This window comes from Gopherus flavomarginatus, chromosome 1 (genome assembly GCF_025201925.1).
Source record: "Gopherus flavomarginatus isolate rGopFla2 chromosome 1, rGopFla2.mat.asm, whole genome shotgun sequence".
In the NCBI taxonomy this organism is placed as follows: Eukaryota; Metazoa; Chordata; order Testudines; family Testudinidae; genus Gopherus; species Gopherus flavomarginatus.
Window position 1 is genome coordinate 157,552,447 of NC_066617.1, and position 23,702 is coordinate 157,576,148.

At 42.8% G+C, this 23,702-nt stretch overlaps 1 protein-coding gene across 2 annotated transcripts in view; it reads left to right on the top strand.

Annotated features, from left to right (window-relative positions):
- The window catches only part of POLQ (DNA polymerase theta), a 155,841-nt gene extending 136,870 nt beyond the window's left edge, over window positions 1-18,971 (top strand). For both annotated transcript variants that reach the window (XM_050955976.1, XM_050955983.1), the window contains exons 27-30: window positions 1,576-1,700; window positions 3,548-3,701; window positions 6,359-6,468; window positions 18,297-18,971. In XM_050955976.1, coding sequence (XP_050811933.1) covers window positions 1,576-1,700; window positions 3,548-3,701; window positions 6,359-6,468; window positions 18,297-18,410 — 503 coding nt within the window. In that variant the 3' untranslated portion in view covers window positions 18,411-18,971. The remainder of the gene's footprint in view (window positions 1-1,575; window positions 1,701-3,547; window positions 3,702-6,358; window positions 6,469-18,296) is intronic.
- The last annotated feature ends 4,731 nt before the right edge of the window (window positions 18,972-23,702 follow it).

Consider the following 23,702-nt stretch of genomic DNA (forward strand, 5'->3'; position numbering starts at 1 on the left):
CCCCCAAATTCCCTACCACTCCTGAGACTGGTTCAACTCATAACTCCTTCTATGCCTAAAGAAAAAGCTTCTCATACTTGTATGTGTACACAAAGTAATGCAGTCTCTGCTTCCACATATACTCTGTGCCCCTGCTTGGTTAAACTATGTCCTGTAAATTAAATGCCGCATTACTTTAATTATTTTGTTGTTTTGACCATCAATAAGTCCACCCTGGAAGGTTGATTTTTAAAGCTCCCAACTTAGAATAAGTTCCTTATTAGAACATGCAGCTTTAAGGATATGTAATATTTCTGGACCGAAGGACTCGATTTGTCATTTGTAAACACAACTAGTCATCTTCCATGTTGAATGATCTTTTCCACATTGCCTTCAGCTTTCATCACATCTTAAACAGCTTTGCTTCTAGCCCTGCCATTTTTATCTGGCTGCTCAGAGTAGCTCCCACACACTTTATGTGAAGATATCATACCTTTAAGGAGCATCTCAGGTTTCCTTGAAAGAACTGTCTGAACAGGGGAGTAGCATTCAGAAAATGAGCAGAGGTCAAGTGGGATGAGTCACAGCAAGCTTTAATAGGAGAGCTTGGAGCTGAGCTGGAAAATAATGAAGTGAAGAGTCAGTGCTCCCTCACTGGGTTTGTTTTAAGGTTATCGCTGATAACTTTTGAGTTGTCTCCCATCTTGACTGAGGCCCATCAGAATATGACCCCCACTATAATATACAAAGGAAGCAGTATCTCATAACATTTCATAATACAGAACACTTACATGTAATACCAATTAAACATACTAAATTACACATATATCAGGTAATGCTATCTCTATTTTGCATACTTTTCTCGTTTAGTATATCATGTTTTTTTTAACATTTTTTCAATTTTTTTCAAGTCCTTAAAAGAATCTTTCTGAAATCCTAAAACTGGAGGAGTTTTAAAAATGTAAATCTTTGACCACTTCAATACAACTCTCATCCCCAACGGACAGCACACCCTTACTTAGAGTTTCTTTTTACTGCCCAAGACACATTCTCTCCTTTCCTGGCCGTTGGATGAGTTCTTTTTGTTCTGAAGATCTGACGTCACACTGTACGGTGCATCAAGGGTTCTGATTCTTTCTTTCAATTTATTCTCCTCCTCATATGTATCCCTTCAGTGCCACCGTGAGTCCTGATTTCCCAGAATAAAGAATAAATAGAAGTGGTATAACATTGACATCCTACCACTTGGAATATAGTTGTGCACAGCTAGCTACAGCCTCATTCTCCTCCCAGTCATAATAAACTAACCCCGGAGAGCTGAATATACACCTGAAAGAAAGATCCCTCATTTGCTTTCCCTGTCTCGCAGGGGCAATGAGAAATGTAAGGACTTCCTGTTCTCTACATATTAGTGATGTGATATTTGGGATTCCAAAGCTAGTGTCAGTGCCTTAGCGCAAAAACAGAGTATGGAGTAAACATGAAATAACAGATGTTCTAGCATAAAGAACACAATATAGTGAGGGGGTGATGGAACTCTGGCTGGCTGTGTGGAATGATGGGACATTCTTTTTTTTGTTTGTTTCCTTTTCCCAGGGATTCAAAAATTCCTGAGGGAGACGGTGAAGAAATGCAGCAGAGATGGTTTTGTGCAGACCATCCTCGGGAGGCGCAGATACCTGCCAGCTATCAAAGATCCAAACCCTTACAGCAAAGCTCATGTATGTTGAGAACCGTTCTTTCTGAGCAGTAGAAATTCCAGCTGTACTGGACGGCAGTTATTTCCTCACTCTGAAGTAGTCATCAGTGTGAAGGATGGTTAGTTGGTTATGGACTTGCTGCTTCTCTGTAACATGACAAAAACAAATGGGCATTTACATAAGTATACTAATGTTCATTGGGGGTTCAGCTGGCAACATTTGGCCTGAGGTTGAACTCCAGGAGAGACCCTTCAACAAGATTATTATTATTATTTATAATAGTAGATTATATAATAATAATAATTAATAATGCAATTATTTATAATAGTGCCTATACAGTGCTTGGTGCTTTCCAAATATGGAGGAATGCGCCATCTCTGCCCCCAAAGAACATGTCATCTAAAAAGATTTATCAATCAAATAGTTTTGAACACTTTAAAAATAGCGTCTTTCATCACACCATCAGTGTGGCTTTACCATGTTCATTCAGGGCATGCATGTTACTCCATTCCATTAGTTCAGTGTTTTCTTAATTACCTTTTTAGAGCTTTTTGCTCATACTCTGAAGTAAATCTGCTGCAGCTTGGTATGCAGAAATCATAATGGTTGTAGCCTCACTTCATGACTCCTCATCTAGGAGTTGCAGAGAGTTATTTATTGATTTAAATGGGCACAATTTAAAAAAGTAGAGCAATGTTTAACCCTTTGGGATAAACAAGTCCCACCCAACAGTCCTCATGAATTGCATATTGTCTGGATTTCATCAAAAGATATTTCAAATTCTATACTTCTGCTAGTTAAAAAAGGGGCCCTTTAAAGGAAAACCACAGTGACTAGACTATGTATAGAAAATGTTTTGCAAGGGGACTCTTAGAAATATCTGTCACTGTTTTGCTATTTCCCTAATAGTGAGTTGACTCGGTGGGGGAACAGCCATTTTCCTGACACAGCGTTATACTTCTCGGTAGGAGACTCAATGTTATAATTAGGACTCAGTGGAAATCCAGATACCAAATGAATGCATGGAGAAACAGCAGACTTTCAAAATTGGTACAAGAATTTGGGCTTTTTATTTTTATTTATTTATTTATTTTACCAAAAAAAAGACTATTTGGGTTAATTTTAAAGTTGCTAAATCTTATAGGTGCTACTTGATTAGACTGTGAAGAGAGGCAACTTCTGTTCAATTTTTACTTTTAAAAAATTATATTTAAGACCCTTTTATAAGATATTTTATTTTAATTTCAGCTTCCTTTAAATTTTCCTTTATTAATTTCAGTTAGGAGGGGAGGAAAGAACACCTGTGAAGAGAATTTTCTTGTTTGAGGAGGGCGTTAGTAGAGAGAGCTTTCTTTTATGTGAAAAACCTGCCCCATAACCATAGTAATGTAGCTTGTTTTGGTTTTTGAACAGGTTGTAATGTTCTGACTGGCAGATTTGCCACAATAGATCAGACCTCTGATCTGTGAAATCAAGCATCTTGCTTCTGGTGGTATCCTATACTTGATACTTTGCAGGAAGGCACAAGCACCCCATAATGCATCCAACTAGTTGTGTGATTGTCCTCTGCTGGACAAAATCAGACCTCCACAAGTGTGGTGGTCTCCCTGTAATGGCTGGTGGCTGATAAAGGCTTATCAGCCTTAGTACTAATAATTGCAAGTATTTGAAAATTCTTCTCTAGTGACTAGAGGCCTGTGGTTTGTGTAAGAAACTCTGACTTCTCTTCCCCATGCCAGTTTCTTGAAACTGTGTGTCTATTTGTGGTGTCTATTTGTATGTCACCATAGATTTTTTACGAAGTGTGTAACATATGGGGTTTATACCATGGGGTGAGTTTTCAGAGCTTATATCTTTGTAATCCTCAGGCAGAGCGCCAGGCTGTGAACACAGCAGTTCAGGGTTCTGCTGCTGACATTGTCAAAACAGCCACTGTGAACATTCAGAGGCGGCTTGATGCATTCCCCTCAGCAGTGAAGTCCCATGGACATGTGGAGAGCTCATTCCAGAGCAACAGGGCAGGTACGCTTTCATTCTTCTTTATATGTGATGTCAAAAGTCCAAAGCTGATAAAAGTAGCTTAAAATAAAAGCCTGCTATAGCTGGGGGATTTAGGCAAGTGGTGGGGAATAAATATTTATTTTCTTGTACCAGACTTGTCTGTCTTGTTGCGTTGGATGAGCGGGCAAGTCCTAAGGAGGAATGTCTGCTCAACTTGTGAATGAGAACAAAATACTCTGATCTGAAAACCCTAATTACCTGAATGGTTCAGGGGGCATATCAGAAATTTGGATAATTGAACTAGGAAAACAGGATTTCAAATGTGCTAAATCCATGATGTTACTACTGATTTGTTTAAAAAGAAGGAGTGGATGGGGGAGTGCAAATGCTTCATCTTCAAAAGCAGTGAGAAAACACCAATTGTAACAACAAGTTGGCCAAAGAATATAGTTTCCATTAGATTTAAGTCTGGAGTTTGTTTTTATTTAAGGTATAAAGATATGGTACAAAGCTTTTGTCAACATCAATTTGAGATGGCCACACTACTTATGAATTAGCAGTTTCAATTGAATTATGCGGCTCATTCCCATAGGAGTGCCATTAAAACCTTTATGGCACAAAACATGTATATTTACCCATATATTTTAGACATGTTACATTAAGGGTCATAACAATTTTAATTGGCTCTGTATTTCACAGCCCTCCACCTATGTAGTAAGATTGTCCTAATACTGACAGTCCAATTTACAAGCCTTGGAGAGAGAGCAAATTAATAACTAATCTTCAGAGTCAAGTCAATAAGTCAAGTAGCTTTTCTTTGCCCCAAAATGCCAAGATTAGAAGGTTTGACAACTTGTGATGTGCCAGGGCTATAAATAAATGACATACCGTTCAAAAGTTATGTCTGCATGGAGGGAATTTCCAGTCTTCCAGTAATAAGAAGCATCCTGATGGCTCATGGATTATAAATTTGTCACTGGTGCAGGACTGAACGTTATCCATCTTGCCCTTCTGGAAAGTGTAACTTTAGGAGGGAAAGAAGAGAAACATTTGTAGAAGATTTTTTTCTTTTTTTAATGGTGATGGTTGAAGTTTCTCAGAGGTTTGAAATGTTAGAAGTTATCCCAGAAGAAGCGAACTAGTGGGCAAGAGGCAAGTGAAGTGGTCAACAGTGCAATTTATCCCATGGCTATCCTACTGGAGGGGAGGGGAGGTGTGTTTTATAATAGTCATTTTAGGTCAGAGGTGGGCAAACTACGGCCTGCGGGCCCCTCTTGCCTGGCCCCTAAGCCCCTGGCCCGAGAGGCTAGCCCCCGGCCACTCCCCTGCTGTTTCCCCTCCCCCGCAGCTTCAGCTCACTGTGCCACCAGTGCAATGCTCTAGGTGGCGGGGCTGTGAGCTTCTGGGGCAGCACAGCTGCAGAGCCCGGCCTGACCCGGTCTCTGTGCTGCGTGGTGGCAAGAGCGCGGCTGTAGTACTGCCAGCCACTGGTGCTTCAGGCAGTGCGGTAAGGGGGGGGGTTGGATAGAGGGCAGGGGAGTACGGGATGGTGGTCAGGGTGCAGGGGTGTGGATAGGGGTCGGGGCGATCAGAGGGCAGGGAACAGGGGTGGTTGAATGGGGGCAGGGGTCCTGGGGGGGGCACTCAGGCACGAGGGGGGGTTAGGTGAGACAGGAGTCCCTGGGGGGGAAGGGAGGCCTGTCAGGAAGGAGCTGGTGGTTAGATGGGGTGGCGGGGGTTCCGGGTCTCGTCAGGGGAGCAGGGGGTGGTGGATGGGGAAGGAGTCCGGGGTGGGGGGGCTGTCAGGAGGCGAGAATTAGGGGGGGTCAGATGGGGTCAGGGGCTGGGCCATTCCTGGCTGTTTGGCACAGCCTCCCCTAACCAGCCCTCCATTCAATTTTGTAGACCCGATGTGGCCCTCAGGCCAAAAAGTTTGCCTGCCCCTGTTTTAGGTGTTAGACTGTACTGAGAATTGAATGAAGCCATTGATAGCTAGTATTTTGTCTGAACTGGAATCTCTCCATTTGCACTCTCACCTGCCATCTTCTAGGTCCCCGTTTTTAGCTCTTAACATGGAGCATGCAGAAGGGATTCTGTTTTTGGCGGGTGTGGCCTGCTAAGATCCCATGTACACATCTGTTGTTTAGTGTTTTGGGCAAGGACTGCTTATGTTTTTCAGTAGGAGTAGCTGCAACTCCAGATCAGTGGAGTTGGCTGGGTAAAGCCTCACTGGCTATTTAGAATTAGCTATTAAAACGGTTTTGGAAGGGGAGCCGAATTCTAATTCATTGCCTGAGAGAACATTATACACCAAGTTCTCATTAAACCTGACGTGATTGTGTTTAAAATTTGCTTGTAGAACAGATGGTCTGAGAGAAGTGGTTGTCTTTGGTTTTTTTCCCTAATTTACATCTTCATAATTAAAGACTAGAATGTTTGTATTTGAAAAGCTTTGCATTAACAGTCTTTGTTTCCAGTTAGTTATATGAATATTGATATAATAGCATAATAATGATATTTTATATATGTACCCTTGTGTGCATGGATGTTTTTTTATCTTGGAGCTCTGCCATACAATTCTTGTTTGTAGCATTATGAACATATATAAGTCTTTGGGGCTAAAACAGATATGATTATGTGTAATGCTGGTTAACTATGTATATATTTTCCCTGTGTAGGAAGGTTGGAAAGGAGAAGAAACAGAGGGATGTTACAGAGTGGAGGTTTCTTCATCCTCCAGCTCCATGATGAGCTCCTCTATGAGGTTGCAGAAGATAGTGTAATTCAGGTAGGAGTGTGTTTGCTTTTCCAGCCCATGTACTTTTCTATAACAAACCGGTTAAGTTTCCTTTCTAGAGGTCTGCCTTCTATTTCTTGAGATGTCTGCAGACTTGCCTATAAAAACAGTGTTTCTCTTAAGGCCAGATGAGTGTAAAGAGAGTAACAGTGTTGGGTCCCGGGCTCTTTGAGTAAGACAGGAAGTCCCCTGGCTAAAGTTGTTAGCTGCTAGCCCAAAGCAGTGCTGCCTTGGCTTAGCATGCTGGTGACCTAGTACCTGCAACTTTCTTACTGACTCAGGGTGGCAAAATAGCTCCTCTGTGCAGCTGCACTGAATGTGTGTACTCCACCGGCAACTTGGTATTGATGGGCAGTTTTTTCTCCTTACTTTGGGGAGTCTTTGAGTTTGGGGGTTTTCTGCTTCATGGGGCCAACTTGGCTTCATGCATTGGGTCACTAAATTTATTTATTTATTTATTGTAGTTTAAAATCTGTTTGTGTGGGAAGGAGGACACTGTGCTGTTGGTGCTTGTCGTCTCTTTCTCTGCCTCAGTTTTTTGTCTTCCTGGATGTCACCAAAGGAGCAGCTTTGAAAAGTATCCCAGGTGCAATCACAAAATATTTATCACAGGCAAACTTACTCACTGTTTTTATTGCCTGGAAAAGGAACATGGCTAGCTGTGCTGTTCCATCAGTGCCAGAAGTCTCGTGCCGAGTGTGTGTGTCTAGATGCACTCCTTGCTTCATTTATGATCACAGATAAATCCAAAGTGAAGTTAGCCCAGAATATTTCCAATAACAAATATTATGATATGCTGGAATTAAATAACCCCGTCTGGCACTGAACGCTTCAGTGCAGATCTAGAGGGAAGAGTCCCCAAGCTGTGCTTCCACACCTTCAGTGTGTCTGGCTGACTCTCTCAGGACAGAGGGAGAGTGCTCTGCAGGTGCTTGGCATCGATTTCAAGCATGTAATGCTCCAGACACTCAATGAGGCATGAGACAAGGAGATCATATTTGACATCTTTGACTCCTGGATGGGATACTTCAAAACCTCTAGTGACTCAGCTTTTACGTTTTGTCTCTCCTCAAGTATGATGAATGGCTATGTACCTTGTATACCGTTTGGCAGGCAGGCTAAGCCAATTGGTAATAGGCTCATGGGAATGGTTTCTGGATCAAAGAGAAGCAGATAATATCTTTCTAAAGTTGGGCATGCCTGAGAGAGATCTTTTCTCCTCTTCTCTCCAGCGAGCACCAAATGCTCTTCTGCACAAAGTGTCAAGTGAAGGCTGTGTTGAAAGATGACATCTCCATTCACTACTGTTTGGGAAATGTTTATGTACATCTTTCCTCTCCCATTACTTCTAGTTCTGATTAAGTTGAGGTGATATAAATAGATTCCATTATCTTAATGGTCCACCCATTGGCAAATAAGGTTCTCAACTCCATTTAGGACTACAAGTGGCTATTCCAGAGCATCTCATTATATCACATCACACAGAACAGGGACACCTCTTGATATCCTGCTCTGAGATCCCTCTCCTTATAAGCAGTTACTCTAAATCAAGAATATGGTGTTTTTAAGCAAGTGCAGCCTTTTTAGCTGCCTGGAAGGAGTTTGACAGAATGAGATACCAGTTCAGATGGCAAGGTGGCCTGCTGTGAAAAAGTCTGATATGGATCCCTTCCTGCTTCTCTGTTTGGTTTTGTTCTTCACTTGTCAGTCTGCATGAGCCATACTCCCTTAGAGTTCACCTCTTCTATTTTGTCTTTCCACGAATGCACTGAAGGTAGACTAGCTTCTGGGACCTCTTCTTCAACTTTGTTAAGGCTGTGGGTTCATGTTTCTAAAAGGAGGTCATTTTCCTGGTGGCAGACATCAACTCCTCAACTAAGAGAGCTTCAGATGGTAGTTGACTGGTCCAACCATTTTTTAAAACTAAGTTTTTAAAGATAGGCTGGTGTTTTTTAAAAAAAATCCCAAATTCCTTCCATAGGTGTCAGAATTCCACCTTCTGCATCCGATCAGTAGTTTTCTCCACATTTACACGTCCATTCCAGAGTGGCCTTTCTCCTTAAGACTGATATGAAAAGGTTCTAATCTTTCAATCTGAAGTGGACTAAAGTTCCTTTAGACTATCTAGTCTTCTGCACTTTGACTCTGGATCAATATGTCATGCTGTCTCCAAACGAACTGTGGCCATATATGTTTTCTGATGCATTCTTCATTGTTATTTAACAGGCCTGCAACTTCATAGTCACCTTAAGATAGAATTAATATCAGCTTCTGTATTGCCTGCTTCAGAACTGTTTCCATCCAATAGATTTTTTGTGCAGATGTCTAGAATCCCTTACATATTTGCACAAGGTATCATTGCCTGGAATCAGTCTTGCATTTCTACTCCAGATTTATCTAACTAATGTTACAGAATCTGTTTCCAGCTGGGCTAGTGATCACCTTTTCCCACCTCCCTTCATATTCATTTTGAAGGCATGTTTCTGTTTTGGATTGTTTTTTGGGAGGGTGAGGTGGTTGACCTCCTGTATAACACAGGCCGTGGGACTTCTTGTTGAACTGGATCAGAGGTAGGCAACCTATGGCATGCGTGCCGAAGGCGGCACGCAAGCTGATTTTCCGTGGCACTCACAATGCCCGGGTCCTGGCCACTGGTCTGGGGGGCTCTGCATTTTAATTTAATTTTAAATGAAGCATCTTAAACATTTTAAAAACCTTATTTACTTTACATACAACAATAGTTTAGTTATATATTATAGACTTCTAGAAAGAGACCTAAAAACATTAGTTTTCAGATTGGATCAGAGAAAAGTTTCTCTTCTCTACTGGTGCCTCATGTAAAGGTTTTAGCATTATGTTTTTTGGCTGCTACAGCAGTTCTGGTCTGTGGAGAGTTAGCCTGGTTACATGCATAATGCTAGCTACAATTTATTTCCAGCTGCTAAAGTGCATTCAAAAACAACAAAAAATATCTGTCTAACCTATGTCCCTAGTCACCATAGTATCTGAGCACCTTCCAAGCATTTTAGAATAGAAGCAATGATAATCTCTTGCTTTCTCTTTTCCCTTTCCCAGTCTGTAGGGAAACATGTGATTCATTTATCGGGTTGTCGTTTGTGCATGTGAGAGCGAGAAGAACTCAGTTCTGCAAATGGCAAGCTCTCTCTAGTTTAAGTTCAGTGCCTGTGGAAGTTTTGTGTCTTGTGCTCATGAGATTTCCACGGTGCTTGACAGCTTCATCATTTTGCTGGAACATAGCGGTAATTGGAGGTCATGGTCAGTGGGAGAGGCAATCTCTCAGGCATCTAGGACCAAAACTGGGGAGGACTTTGAATATCAGGACAGAGACCATGAATTGGACTCTGCAGTCAGTGTGGAGCCCATGCAGTCTGTCACAGTTACCAGACATACTGCACCTCTGACCACTCTCCTTGTCTCTTCAGATGCACCCCTTCTGGCCTCTAGCCATCACTTGACTTGGCATGGAATCAGGCCATTCTCCCACTCACTAACCAGGTCCTAGGCTGCAGTCACTTGTGATTACCTGAGCAGACCTGACTTGGGTTCAGTACTTGCAGTTAATTTCTCTCCAGGAGTTTTGATAGTGATACCCAATGACCAAACAGCATTCTTAAAGCAGATGATTAATTATTTAGTACAAATGCATTTCAGAAAAACAGATCTTACAACAATAATCCTGTATTTATGTGTACCTGCTTCTCCCTAAGGCTTACTATTCCCTGGATGTGGGGAAGGCCCAATTTCTTCAGGCTGTATTCACAGATTCCTGGTTCACACTACGGGGTTAGGTTGAATTTAGCTGCCTTAGGGCGATTTAAAAATGACTGCGTCCACACAACCAACCCTGTTCTGTCGACCTAAAGGGCTCTTAAAATCGACTTGTGTACTCCTTGACGAGGGGAGTAGCACTAAAATCAACCTTTCTGGATTGAATTTGGGGTAGTGCAGAGGCAAATCGATGATATTGGCCTCCGGGAGCTATCCTAGAGTGCTCCATTGTGACCGCTCTGGACAGCACTTTGAACTCCCATGCACTAGCCAGGTACACAGGAAAAGCCCCGGGAACTTTTTAATTTCATTTCCTGTTTGGTCAGCGTGGTAAACTCAGCAGCACAAATGACCGTGCAGTCCTTCCCAGAATTGTAGCATGTAAAATGTTTCTACGCTCCCCCTATCATCTCCATCCCTGAGGTTATCGCAGATTAGAAGGCGAAAAAACCACACTTGCGATGGCATGTTTTCTGAGCTCATGCAGTCCTCCCGCACGGATAGAGCACAGCTTAATGCATAGGGGCATTCAGTGGCAGAGGCCAGGAAAGCATTAAGTGAGCATGAATAGCGGAGGCAGGATGTGATGCTGAGGCTAATGGGGGAGCAAACGAACATGATGAAGCATCTGTTGGGGGAGCAAACGGACATGATGAAGCATCTGCTGGAGCTGCAGGAAAACCAACAAGAGCACAGACCCCCACTGCATCGACTGTATAACCACCTACCCTCATCCCCATGTTTCATAGCCTCCTCACCCAGACACTCCTCACCTAGCCAGTCCATTGCAGAGGATGGCTCACGCAACAGAAGGCTGTCATTCAAACAGTTTGATTTTTAGTGTGGCTACAATAAGCAATGTGGCCTTGTCCTTCCCTCCTCCCCCACCCCACCTGGGCTACCTTGTCCATTATTTCTATTGTTTTAAAAAAAAATGAATCTATGGTTTCAAAACAATAGTTACTTTATTTTGAAGGGGGGAGGTTGGTTGGCTTACAGGGAATTAAAATCAACAAAGGGGGCGGGTTTGCTTCAAGGAGAAAAACACAACTGTCACACCGAAGCCTGGCCAGTTGTGAAACTGGTTTTCAAAGCCTCTGTGATGTGCAGCGCGCCTTGCTGTGCTCTTCTAATTGCCCTGGTATCTGGCTGCTAAAATTGGCAGCCAGGCGATTTGCCTCAACCTCCCACCCCACCATAAACATCTTCCCCTTACTCTCTCAGATATTATGGAGCACACAGCAAGCAGCAATAACAATGGGAATGTTGGTTGCGCTGAGGTCTGACCTAGTCAGTAAACAGCACCAGCGAGTTTTTAGATGTCCAAAGGCACATTCTAACACCATTCTGCACTTGCTTAGCCTATAGTTGAACTGCTTCTTACTATAGTCCAGGCTTCATGAGGCATGGGAGGAAGGTGTAGGCTGGGGTAGGTACGACCTCACGGTGCTGCCGGCTGGGAGAGCAGCCTTAGGCAGAAGCCTCCAGCTTGCATGATATTCCAAACAGGACTGAATCTCCATGAGACGAAACTTAAAGAAGAGAATGACCTGGAGTCTCTGGCTCCCATTCGGTGCTCTAAGAGGAGGATGGCCATGTCTGTCCAGGCACCCCTGATCGATTTCACCGAGGGAGGATTCCAAGGAGTCCTTCTAGAGCAGCAGTACCACATCTGCCAGCAGCACCCAGGAGCACCAGAACAGATCCCCCGAGCTCATTTATGGGGAGCAGGAGAGCAGAGTTGCAGGGGAAGAGGTGGAATACCAAGATGAGAGAGATTTTGGAATTGGGGAACTTATGTGGGGGAAGATCAATGGCTTCTCCTGGTGGCCTGCAATCGTCGTCTCCTACAGAGTCATGTCCAAATGTCAGGCAATGTCCGAAATGCTCTGGGTGCAATGGATTGGGCACGGGAAGTTCTCCAGAGTTTCAACAGAGGTGGGTCTGATGGCTTTTAGGCAGCATTTCAACCACACCACGTTTAATAAGCTGGTCTACTATCGACAAGCCATACGCCATGCCCTGGAGGTTGCTAGGAGCTGGGCAGGAAAGACTTGCCAGAACCCCGGCCAAGCAGCTAAAGACTAACTTCTGCAACAACAGCAAGGAGTGAGTGAGGGAGGACCAGAGCAGAGAGCAAATAGTTTCCGAAGTCACAAACAACAACAGGAGCCTTGAAGACAGTTGTTTATCCTGCAAGAGAAAAAACCCAGCCACATTCCACCCACTGTTTGAGGGGGACCTTTGCCAGATTTGCAGGGATAGATTCCTGGAGATCTTCTACATGTACGATGAGGAAGGGAGCCAGTCCTACTGCACCGTCTGCTGTGAAGGCAAGGAGCTGCTGCTGTGTAGCAATGCCAGGTGCTTCTGTGTCGAATGCTTGGAGGTCCCGGTAGGGCAAGGTACCTCGGCCAAGGCAAAAGAGCAAGAGCCCTGGAGCTGTTACATGTGTCAACCACGGAAGTGCTATGGAGTGTTACAGTGCTGACCAGACTGGAATGTATGGCTGACGACGACTTCACCAGCGACAAAGGACAGGAATATGATGCACCTAAAATCTAAAAAGGCCTGCACATTTCCCAGAGTCACTGCCCTTGATAACAGAACATCAATGATTGCATTGGCTACCTGCATCACAGCAGCCCCCACAGTAGACTTGCCCACAAGAGCAGCAGTGACAGTGAGCTGAGCGGGCTCCATGCTTGCCATGGTATGGCGTGTGCACGGGTAACCCAGGGAAAAAGGCGTGAAACAGTTGTTTGCCGTTGCTTTCATGGAGGGAGGGGTAACTGACAACATGTACCCAAAACAACCCATGGCAATGTTTTTGCACCATCAGGTATTGGGAGCTTAACCCAGAATTCCAATGAGCAGCGGAGACTGTGGGAACTGTGGGATAGCTACCCACAGTGCACTGCTCCATAAGTTGATACTAGCTACGGTAGTGAGGACACACTCCACCGACTTAATGCGCTTAGTGGGGACATAAGCAATCGACTTCTATAAAATTGACCTAATTTCATAGTGTAGACATACCCAGAGTCTCTGTCAGCCTGTCCCCTTGGACAGCCCTTGATAATTGAGCCCCGCTGTTCCTCTCTTGTTTAGTGTCTTTTGATCTCTGGGCTCCCAGCCTGGCAAAACAAGTCTCGTATCTTTGTTGGAGACAGGATATAGGCTCCTCAAGGCTAACAGTTCCTCCATTTTCTTGTAATTGTCCCCCAAGTGTTTTGTGTGGAAGTTCCTTATCTGCATCCATTTTGTTGCTTTCCTGCTCATTTTTCCCATAGTCCCCTATTAGGCTAGATCAATGGATTCCTGCAAGAAAGTCTTATAACCCAATGTACAGTAACTTCCCATTACTGAGCAGGTCCTATACAATGTTCATAAAATTATTACATCTCAGTATTCTTAGGTTATTATATGGCAGTTCCACAGCCATCGCACTGAGATCAAGCACTAGGGTGGTTTGTTCATGGTGAGTTGTGTTGCTAAACTGACAGGCTGCAGCAATTTATACCAGAGAGGTTTTTCAGGGTATATGGCTTATTCTTAATATAAATTGCAATTACCAAGCCAGGAAGTTAGGAATGTGTGCTTCACTGTGGCCAAATCTGTGTCTGATAAGATAAGAGGGGGTGCAAACTTCTGGACAGTCACAGATAGATACTGGACCTCCCAGGAAAAGATGTACATGTCAGAGAAAGAGGGCTGCTCACCTGTCCTCCAAGACCACCCAGTCATCTTCAAAGCAACAGTTTTGACAGGTCAGTCAAGGGTTCAAATCCTTCCATGCTTCTGGTTTTACAGCTGCATCCATTTGCCCACCGCATCCCCTTTGGAGACCACCTTTCTCATTTCCATCATGCTTGGAGGCAGATCACTACAAATGAATGGATCTCAGAGGTCATAATGTTGGGTTGTATCATCCATTTTACATCCTTCCCTCCCTTCCACCCTCTTCCCCATCCCTTTTCAGGGATCCCTCAGCTTTCACTGAGACAAGAAGTTGAACTATGTCCTTCAGTTAGGAGCAATAGAGCCAATCCCTTCTCATCACAAGGGAAAAGAGTTTTACTCAAAGTAGTCTATATAATAAGATGGGTGAACTAGAGTGCCTCGTGTTAAAGGAGGATTTTGATATAATAGGCATCATAACAACCTGGTGGAGTGAGGACAATCAATGGGACACAATCATTCCGGGGTACAAAATATATCAGAAGGACAGAACAGGTTGTGCGTGGTGGGAGAGTGGCACTATATGTGAAAGAAAATGTAGAATCAAATGAAGTAAAAATCTTAAATGAATCCACATGTTGCATAGAATTTCTATGAATAGTAATTCCATGCTCTAAGAATATAACAGTAGGGATCTATTATCGACCACCTGACCAAGACAGTGATAGTGACAATGAAATGCTAAGGGAGATTAGAAAGGCTATCAAAATAAATAACTCAGTAATAGTGGAGGATTTCAATTATCCCCATATTGACTGGGTACATGTCACCTCAGGGTGAAATGCAGAGACAAAATTTCTCGATACTTTAAATAACTGCTGCTTGGAGCAGCTGGTACAGGAACCCACAAGGAGAGAGGCAACTCTCAATTTAGTCCTGAGTGGAGCGCAGGAGCTGGTCCAAGAGGTAACTATAACAGGACCGCTTGGAAATAGTGACCATAATATAATAACATTTAACATTCCTGTGGTGGGAAGAACACCTCAATAGCCCAAAACTATGGCATTTAATTTCAGAAAGGGGGACCTATGCAAAAATGAGGAGGTTAGTTAAACAGAAATTATAAGGTACAGCGACTAGAGTGAAATGCCTGCAAGCTGCATGGACACTTTTCAAAGACACCATAATACAGGCCCAACTTAAATGTATACCCCAAATTAAAAAACACAGTAAAAGAACTAAAAAAGAGCCACTGTGGCTTAACAACCGTGTAAAAGAAGCAGTGAGAGATAAAAAGGCATCTTTTAAAAAGTGGAAGTCAAATTCTAGTGAGGTAAATAGAAAGGAGCATAAACACTGCCAAATTAAGTGTAAAAATGTAATTAGAAAAGCCAAAAAGGAATTTGAAGAGCAGCTAGCCAAAAACTCAAAAGGTAATAAAATGTTTAAGTACATCAGAAGCAGGAAACCTGCTAAACAACCAGTGGGCCCCCTGCACGATCAAGATACAGAAGGAGTGCTTAAGATGATAAAGTCATTGCAGAGAAACTAAATGAATTCTTTGCTTCAGTCTTCATGGCTGAGGCTGTTAGGGAGATTCCCAAACCTGAGTAGTCCTTTGTAGGTGACACATCTGAGAAATTGTCACAGATTGAAGTATCAGAGGGGTAGCCGTGTTAGTCTGGATCCGTAAAAGCAGCAGTATAGACTAACAGACGTTTTGGAGCATGAGCTTTCGTGGGTGAATACCCACTTCGTCAGATGCATGTAGTGGAAATTTCCAGGGACAAGTGTGTATATATATGCAGGCAAGCTAGAGATAATGAGGTAGGTTCAATCAGGGAGGATGAGGCCCCGTTCTAGCATGCTCCAAAACGTCTGTTAGTCTATAAGGTGCCACAGGATTCTTTGCTGCTTTTACAGATTGAAGTGTCACTGGAGGAGGTTTTGGAATTAATTGATAAACTTAACATTAACAAGTCACCTGGACCAGATGGCATTCACCCAAGAGTTCTGAAAGAACTCAAATGTGAAATTGCAGAAAATATTAACTATGGTTTGTAACCGGTCCTTTAAATCAGCTTCTGTATGCAATGACTTGAAGATAGCTAATGTAACACCAATATTTAAAAAGAGCTCTAGAGGTGATCCTGGCAATTACAGACCGGTAAGTCTAATGTCCGTACCAGGCAAATTAGTTGAAACAGTAGCAAAAAATAAAATTGTCAGACACATAGAAGAACATAAATTGTTGGGCAAAAGTTAACACTGTAGTGAAGACAAGCGCACATTAAATAATATGGGGAGAAGACTGAGCCTTGCAGGACTCCACAGCTGGGGTCTTTGGAAGCGGAAAGCAGTTGTCCATATCGACTCTGGGGGTTCTGTCTGAGAGGAAGGGCCTGAGACATTTCAGGGTGTTTCCCCTTCACTCTTGCAGCCTCTTGGAGGCAGAACAGAAATATTTGGTGATCAAAAGAATCAAATGCTGTAGAGGCCCATCTGGTGAGTATGGACAAGAAGAGAGAATTCTCACCAGAGCCACCAGTGGTGTCCTGTCCTGAAGCCTGACTGAGAGGGATCCAGGGCCAGGGTATGGATCCCTATAGGTGACACTGAATACTGTGATTAACTATCTTCTCAATTAGCTTGCTTAGAAAAGGGAGATTGAAAGTGTGGTGAAAAGTTTCTTTAGTCCTGGCTGGATTATTGCATGCTTCAATTTTGGTGGCAGGTTCCCTGTATCAAAGGAGGTGCTGACTATCTGCTGGATGGGAGTACCAAATATTCTCTACTCTCGTTCACCATTCAGAAAGGGCAGGGTTCAGAGTATGCTGATAGCATAAATGTCATCAGGGCATCCAGGGCTGCTAATTACGTGTATAAATGAATATTTTCCTAATGATGCTATTCCATGAAAGCAATCGTTATATGTTGCATGATGGCAAATTGGGGGGAAGGTGTCCATGAGATGATCTGCTGGGCTAAAGAGACATCCTTGGAAGGTTTCGTTCTCCAAAAATGAGAATCTGTTGTCACTCTCTTCTAAACTGAAGCAGATTCCTTACTTGTAATGCATGTAGTCAGGGCTGATGTGTAAGCAGGGCTGGCCTGTGCTCCACTTCCCCTCCAAAGGCACTAGGAGTTGTCAGGGTTTTAGAATTTGCTGATCAGATCCAATCTGGTTCTTCTTCTTAGGATCAGTGCAGGATTGCTCCTCCCAGGACACTCTTTTGTTTTATCAAACCCTTTAAAAGTTCCAAGGGATACAGCTTTCACTAATTCCCTGGAGAGACAGTCCTACAGCCCAGTATGTCTCTCAGGGCACATTCCCTGATATTGAGTATTTTTCCTATTCTATTTCTTAATTTCATGCCAATGCTCCTAGTTACATCCCTATGTATCACACTAAACAATTCCTTTCCCTCGCCAAGATTACCATCATGCAGATCTTCAGACAGTGCAGACTTTTATGTTCAGCACACCTTACCCCTTACTTTGTCAAGCTAGATATATTAAAGCAGCTTGCTATAACTTGAGGTTTATTTCTTCACTATGTATTTTCTGTACCCTCAATGTCATGATTCACATTTCTGATATCAGTAGCATACACTGAATGGAGAATAGAAATTTTTGTGGGACACTGGTCCATTTGAGTCTGAAAATTTAAAAAACTTACATTGGGGAGATCAATCAGGCAAGTGGGGAAGAATTTAGGAAGAACTATGGCTGGCTTAGATTTTTAGAAGAAAAAGTTGACATTTGTACAGTGGGTACAGTATAGTATGTTGTAATACCTCTTTCAGTATGTTACATATCTGTGTGATTATGTATTTATTGTGATCATGGGTATTATGACATTCCATTGGGACGATTTTGGTAAAATTATTGTTTTTCCAATTGCTTATAGCTGTCTCTTGTAGAGGACCTCTTATACTGACACACTGAGCTCTTTATTACTGGGTATCCTTGCTTTGTGTCTCTCCTTTTGTGTAGCGCCTCATATGATTTGCTTTAACTTCTCTTGTTTGCATGTTTTGGGAAGAATGTTTGGTAGAATCTGTTTCTGGCTAAAGCAGGAAGATAGGTCTCCAGTGTATGCAGCTCCTTAAGAAAGTGTATTAATACTTTCCTGAGTGTCTCCTTTCATGTATCTTAATTGTACTTGAAACATTGTCAGACTCCTGTAAATAGAGAATCTATCCAAACACACAAACTGAATACTGTGATTAACTATCCAAGCCTCTGACCTGCCAAACTAATGATGGTGAAATGGAGCACCTGAAGTGTGTGGCTCTAGATCCCTCAACAGTGCACTGAAAATTCTAACCTTGTTTGTTTCCTTGCAGGTAGCTCAGATTGTCAAATTTGAGATGGAAAATGCCATAAAACTCTCAGTGAAGCTGAATGTTAAAGTGAAAATTGGGCCTAGCTGGGGAGACCTGCAGGAGCTGGAATTGTGAGCATGAAACAAGACCCTCTCACAGTGATGAAACTTCATGCTCCATGGACTCTACAAGGCAGGTGCCAACTTACACAGGTGGAGACATTATTAACTGCACACTTCTTAGTAAATCCATCAAGTTGGTAGCTAATTGGTGCTTTTCTTTTTACTAAGCATTTTACAGACTGGCTTCTTAAATGTGTTTTGAAAGCCTTGTATGAATTCCCCAGGTAGACTTCTCTGTGAGGTCATATAGCTCAGCAAGAAGTGTTTACAGTTTACATTTATTAATTTCTAAATGCTAATATTTAAATGAATTCTTGTTAAAATATGTAAATTGAGGCTATGGATTTTAAAAAACCCAAACCTAATGAATTTGCTGCATCTGAAATTAAATGGACTTTTTAATACAATAAAACATGAGTCACTCAGGAAGTGTTCCTGCAGAGCCGTGTACAGGAGAAGAAATAGGATGCCACTGTATTTGTATTTAATGAAAAACTTTGTGTATGTTCAACACTTGGAGCCCTGCTGTGAGCCTCATGTGATGCCAATATTTTTGGAGATGGTATTAAAGTGTGGAGATGATTTTATAAACAGGTTGTGTTTTATTAGTAGAGTGTTGCCTTGTGGTGTGCCAGAGCAGAGAATTCTCTTTGCTAGAAGGAACGCTGTCTGCATGCTAGGGCCTTAATGTTTTAAGAAAATCAGTGGTTTGTTGTATCTCTGTTGCCTCCATGCCATTCATCTTAGAATTGACCCTTGGAGAGTAATGTTGTTTTTGAATAAAAACAACACATCTTTGAAAACCTGCAATGCTCAATTTAAAACAAATAACAAATAAAAAAAAAATAAAAACCTTACCTGGGGAAAATCTGGAGCTGGGTGACCAGAAGAAGCAACTTTCCCAGTACATGCATTTTGGGGTCTGTCATGTTGATGAGTCATTTATACAGTAGCTGACTTCTTGCTGTAAATGACTTAGCCTTTTTGGTACAATTACTACTGGTCAACCTGGGTGGGAGATTGTCTAGATTCACCTTTCACGTCTGTGATAACATCTTCACTTCAGTGCCTGTTACTTAGCCTCATAAACATGTAGAACATTTTTTCTAGGAAAGTGATACTGGAGCAGGCCTGAGGTCTATCTAGGACAGTCTCCTGTCTCCAGCAGATACCAGCACCAGCTGCTTCAGAGGAAGGGGTTAGAACCCCCCATTAGGTCCTAATCCCTAAATGTTGGACATTTGGTTTAAACCTTTGAGGCATGAGGCTTTTGTCTCCCTTACAAAATATCACATTAACTATTATAACTTTGGAATTCGTGTTATCCATATAAATGTCTGGTCTCAAATTTGCTGCCGTTTACTTTCATCAAATGTTCCCTTGTGTGTTATGAGACAGGGAAAACAGAAGCTCCCAATCTGCCTTCTCTAGACCATTTTTTAGCATATAGACTTTATCACGTCCTCTCTTACTCATCTCTTTTCTAAGCTAAGCAATCCGTCTTTTCACTCTCTCCTCATTTGAGAGTTTTTTCATCATCTCATTTCTGAACTCCCTTTAATTCTGTAAATCCTTTTTGATGATCCTTTTTTAACCTACATCTAGATGGAGTACACTTGCACCTTTGGCTTTTGAAAACAGCCAGATACTGTGCTATTGCTTATTAATTTCAAGCATGGCCATTGTGCTGCTGGAAAGGGTGTCTGGAATTGAGATTTCATGAACACATAGTGAGTTTTTAAAAATGTGAACAGAGCCCGAGTGCATGGGGTCTGACTGCTGGGCCTTGTTCCTCCGAGTGTGCTGTTGTACTGGGGAAAAGACAAATGATGCTGACTGAAAGCACTAAATAACCACCTTTGTTATACTACTGAGCTTATTCCTGATCTGTCCTGCAACGCTTATGTCTCCGCCAGTGTTTAACCTTCAAGTCACACCACCTTCACTGTGTCACTATCACCCTCTGGGTGTCTGTCTGTCTAGGTTTATGTGCTATGTGTTGCCACGGTATCTGACACCTCTTGTATACTTCACCCTCCAGTTCAGCTGCAGGAATCATGCTTGTTTTCTCTCCTTTTCCAAGCTATTAAAGCTTAGAATTAACAGATATGGGCCTTGGCAGCAAGACATTAGCCTGGTGTCTGCCCACATGTGCACACTGAGCAAGGCTGGATGAGCCAGTCTGAATTCATTACCTAGGCACCAGAGACTAATGCTTTCCTTTGCCTGGGTGCCTGCTTCAGGCCTCAACAGGGCCACTCGTTTCAGTTACTCCTTCTTTGATATATTTTTATTTTTCCCTCTTGAGTTCTGTTTTTAGAACTCATGAAAGGATGAACCTCATACACAGATTTTGCTGAGAATATGTATGTTGGGATGCTAATGAATAAAATGATTGGCACAGAGTTAAACTTTATTTGATAAACTCATTGGATTCATTATAATTAAGCAATAATTTAGAGCAAAGAAGATAAAAGGTGGTCACTGCTCTGATGGTGAGGACGCTGCTGCATTTGAGTCATATTAAAATTCTGAGCCCCTGCCTGCTGCTATTTTTGTACCTAAATTCGAATTAGATTTTCTTCAATTATTAGCAGAGCTAAGCAGGAAAGAAGGGGAGGTGGGAGGGAGGGAGGGATTTGCTGTTAGTTTGGTGGAAGTAGTCTTTGAGGTTAGGCTTTGGTCATTGGCAAAAACAAATCTCCAAAAGAGACTAGAAGAGAACTTGCTGAAAAAAGGAGCCATGTTAAGTGTGCTCCTGTCCATCTGAACTTTAAATCTCTCTGAAATTGGGCTCTTGTCCTTTTGAATGAGTGTTGGAGGAATCCTTGTGCTGAATTAATGTAGTTAGACCTTAGCTCTGACTCTACTGGCATCTTTAGAAGATGCCTGTTTTGCACTGTAAATTGATAAGCAGGTTGAAGGGGGAGAACTGGCTGTTGGGATGTTCTGATCCACACACTGGTGTGCTGGGATTGAGCAGATATTTAGTTGGAGGCTGGTTTTGCTGTTTTGAGGCCTGGAGCCTTGTTTCCAGTGACTGAACTGACTTTGTGACCTGGCTCTCACGTCACAGGCCAAAAGGGTATCTCCTCTTCTGTTTCCACAGGCAAGATGCAGCCTGTCAGATGAAGGGTTTGTTTTCTGCTCCCCAGTTAGTGCATCTCTCTCCAGTCTGCTCTTGCCTTCAGAGCCGCACCACCTTGCCCCTGGCCTAGGCAGCCCAGAAGGAAGGGGAAGAGAAAGGGCATGTCTACGCTGCCCGGCAGTTTGGGCTAAGGACTAATCTACTCTAGAAATGCATCTGGTGAGACTGTCTGTGCCGATGGGAGAGAGCTCTCCCTCTGCCATAATAAAACCACCTCTGCAAGCAGTGGTAGCTATGTCAGCAGGAGAAGCTCTGCTGCCAACATAGCACTGTCCATGCTGGCACATAGGTTGGTGTAACTTGCATTGCTCAGGAAGGTGGCTTATTCACACCCCTGAGCGACATAAGTTATACTAACATAACCTGTAGTGTAGACAAGCCTTAAGCAGGTGTTAATAGCAGTGCACACCAAAGTATTGTCCTGTAATTCCCCTGTGTGGATTCTGAGGGTGTAAACTAAAAGGTCTGGAGTTCAAACTTGGGACCTTTCAGTTCACACCCGCAGTGTCCACATGGGGGAGTTACAGCACAGCACTTGGAGACATGTTGCTATTCACACCTCCTTAGTTTGAACTCTGGAGCAATGTACACAGGCCTGAAGAAACAAAGAATGAGTGAACGGGAATGAGAGGAGAAGTGAGGTAAAGGTTATGTTTTACTGCTGCAGTGTGTTCATTCACTGTGCTCCAGTGTCCACACAACTTGCCGTTCTCATTCATGTTCTGTTTTGCTCTTGCCAGGCTGGCTGAAGTCCAGCAGGATAAGGCAGGTCTGTGTCTGTCAAAAAGTAATCTTTCCCACAGCCTAGTCGTAGGAAATAGCTTTGGTTCTCCAGTTCTCCATCAGAGTCATGTCCTTGTGAGAAGTAACAACCAGATAGCCACTGAGATTTACCGACAGTGCTTCTGAGAGGCTTCAGAAAGACTTATTGCTGGGTTCCTGGGTAGTCGTGACTTCCATCCTGCTGGTCAGTTTATCTTGGTGGAAAGAATATCACTGTAGATTGTTTTAGCATAAGCCAGATGATCTTAATAAGAGTAATGGTTCCTGACAAGCAGAGCCTTCACCATCCGGTCCTTAGTGGACTTGTTTAGCATTTGGGCTTTCCATTGGTGGAATGGTTTGCCTCCAGCTACTTTCAAAACCAACACCATTTCTGCTTGCAAACCAGAGCTCTTCTGGGAACAGAGGTATTGTCATGGAATTGAGTCCGGGAGTTCAGAAAAAGTTGGTCATGTGTTGCTGCTATCTCAAAGATGTATTCAATTTCCCCTAAGGGTATGTCTACATGTATCATAACCTTAGTCCCAGATTTGGACCTTAGCGTCCAAAATATGGGGGTTAGCATGAAAACCTCCAAGCTTAGTTACCAGCTTGGACCTGGTACTTGCTGCCACCACCCAAAAAATTAGAGTGTTTTGGGGCACTCTGGTCCCCCTGAAAAACCTTCCCTGGGGACCCCAAGACCCAAATCCCTTGAGTCTCAAAACAGAGGGAAATAATCCTTTTTCCCTTCCCCCCTCCAGGTGCTCCTGGAGAGATACACAGACACAAGCTCTGTGAATCCAAACAGAGTGATTCCCCCTCTCTGTTCCCAATCCTGGAAACAAAAAGTACTTTCCTATTCCCCCAGAGGGAATGCAAAATCAGGCTAGCAATCCAACACACAGATCTCCCTGATTTCTTCCTCCCACCAATTCCCTGGTGAGTACAGACTCAATTTCCCTGAAGTAAAGAAAAACTTCAACCGGTCTTAAAAGAAAGCTTTATATAAAAAGAAAGAAAAATACATACAAATGGGCTCTCTGTATTAAGATGATACAATACAGGGTCGATTGCTTAAAAGAATATTGAATAAACAGCCTTATTCAAAAAGAATACAAATCAAAGCACTCCAGCACTTATATTCATGCAAATACCAAAGAAAAGAAACCATATAACTTACTATCTGATCTCTTTGTCCTTACACTTAGAAACAGAAGATTAGAAAGTAGAACTACTTCTCCAAAGCTCAGAGAAAGCAGGCAGGCAGACAAAAGACTCAGACACAAACTTCCCTCCACCCAAAGTTGAAAAAATCCGGTTTCCTGATTGGTCCTCTGGTCAGGTGCTTCAGGTGAAAGAGACATTAACCCTTAGCTATCTGTTTATGACACG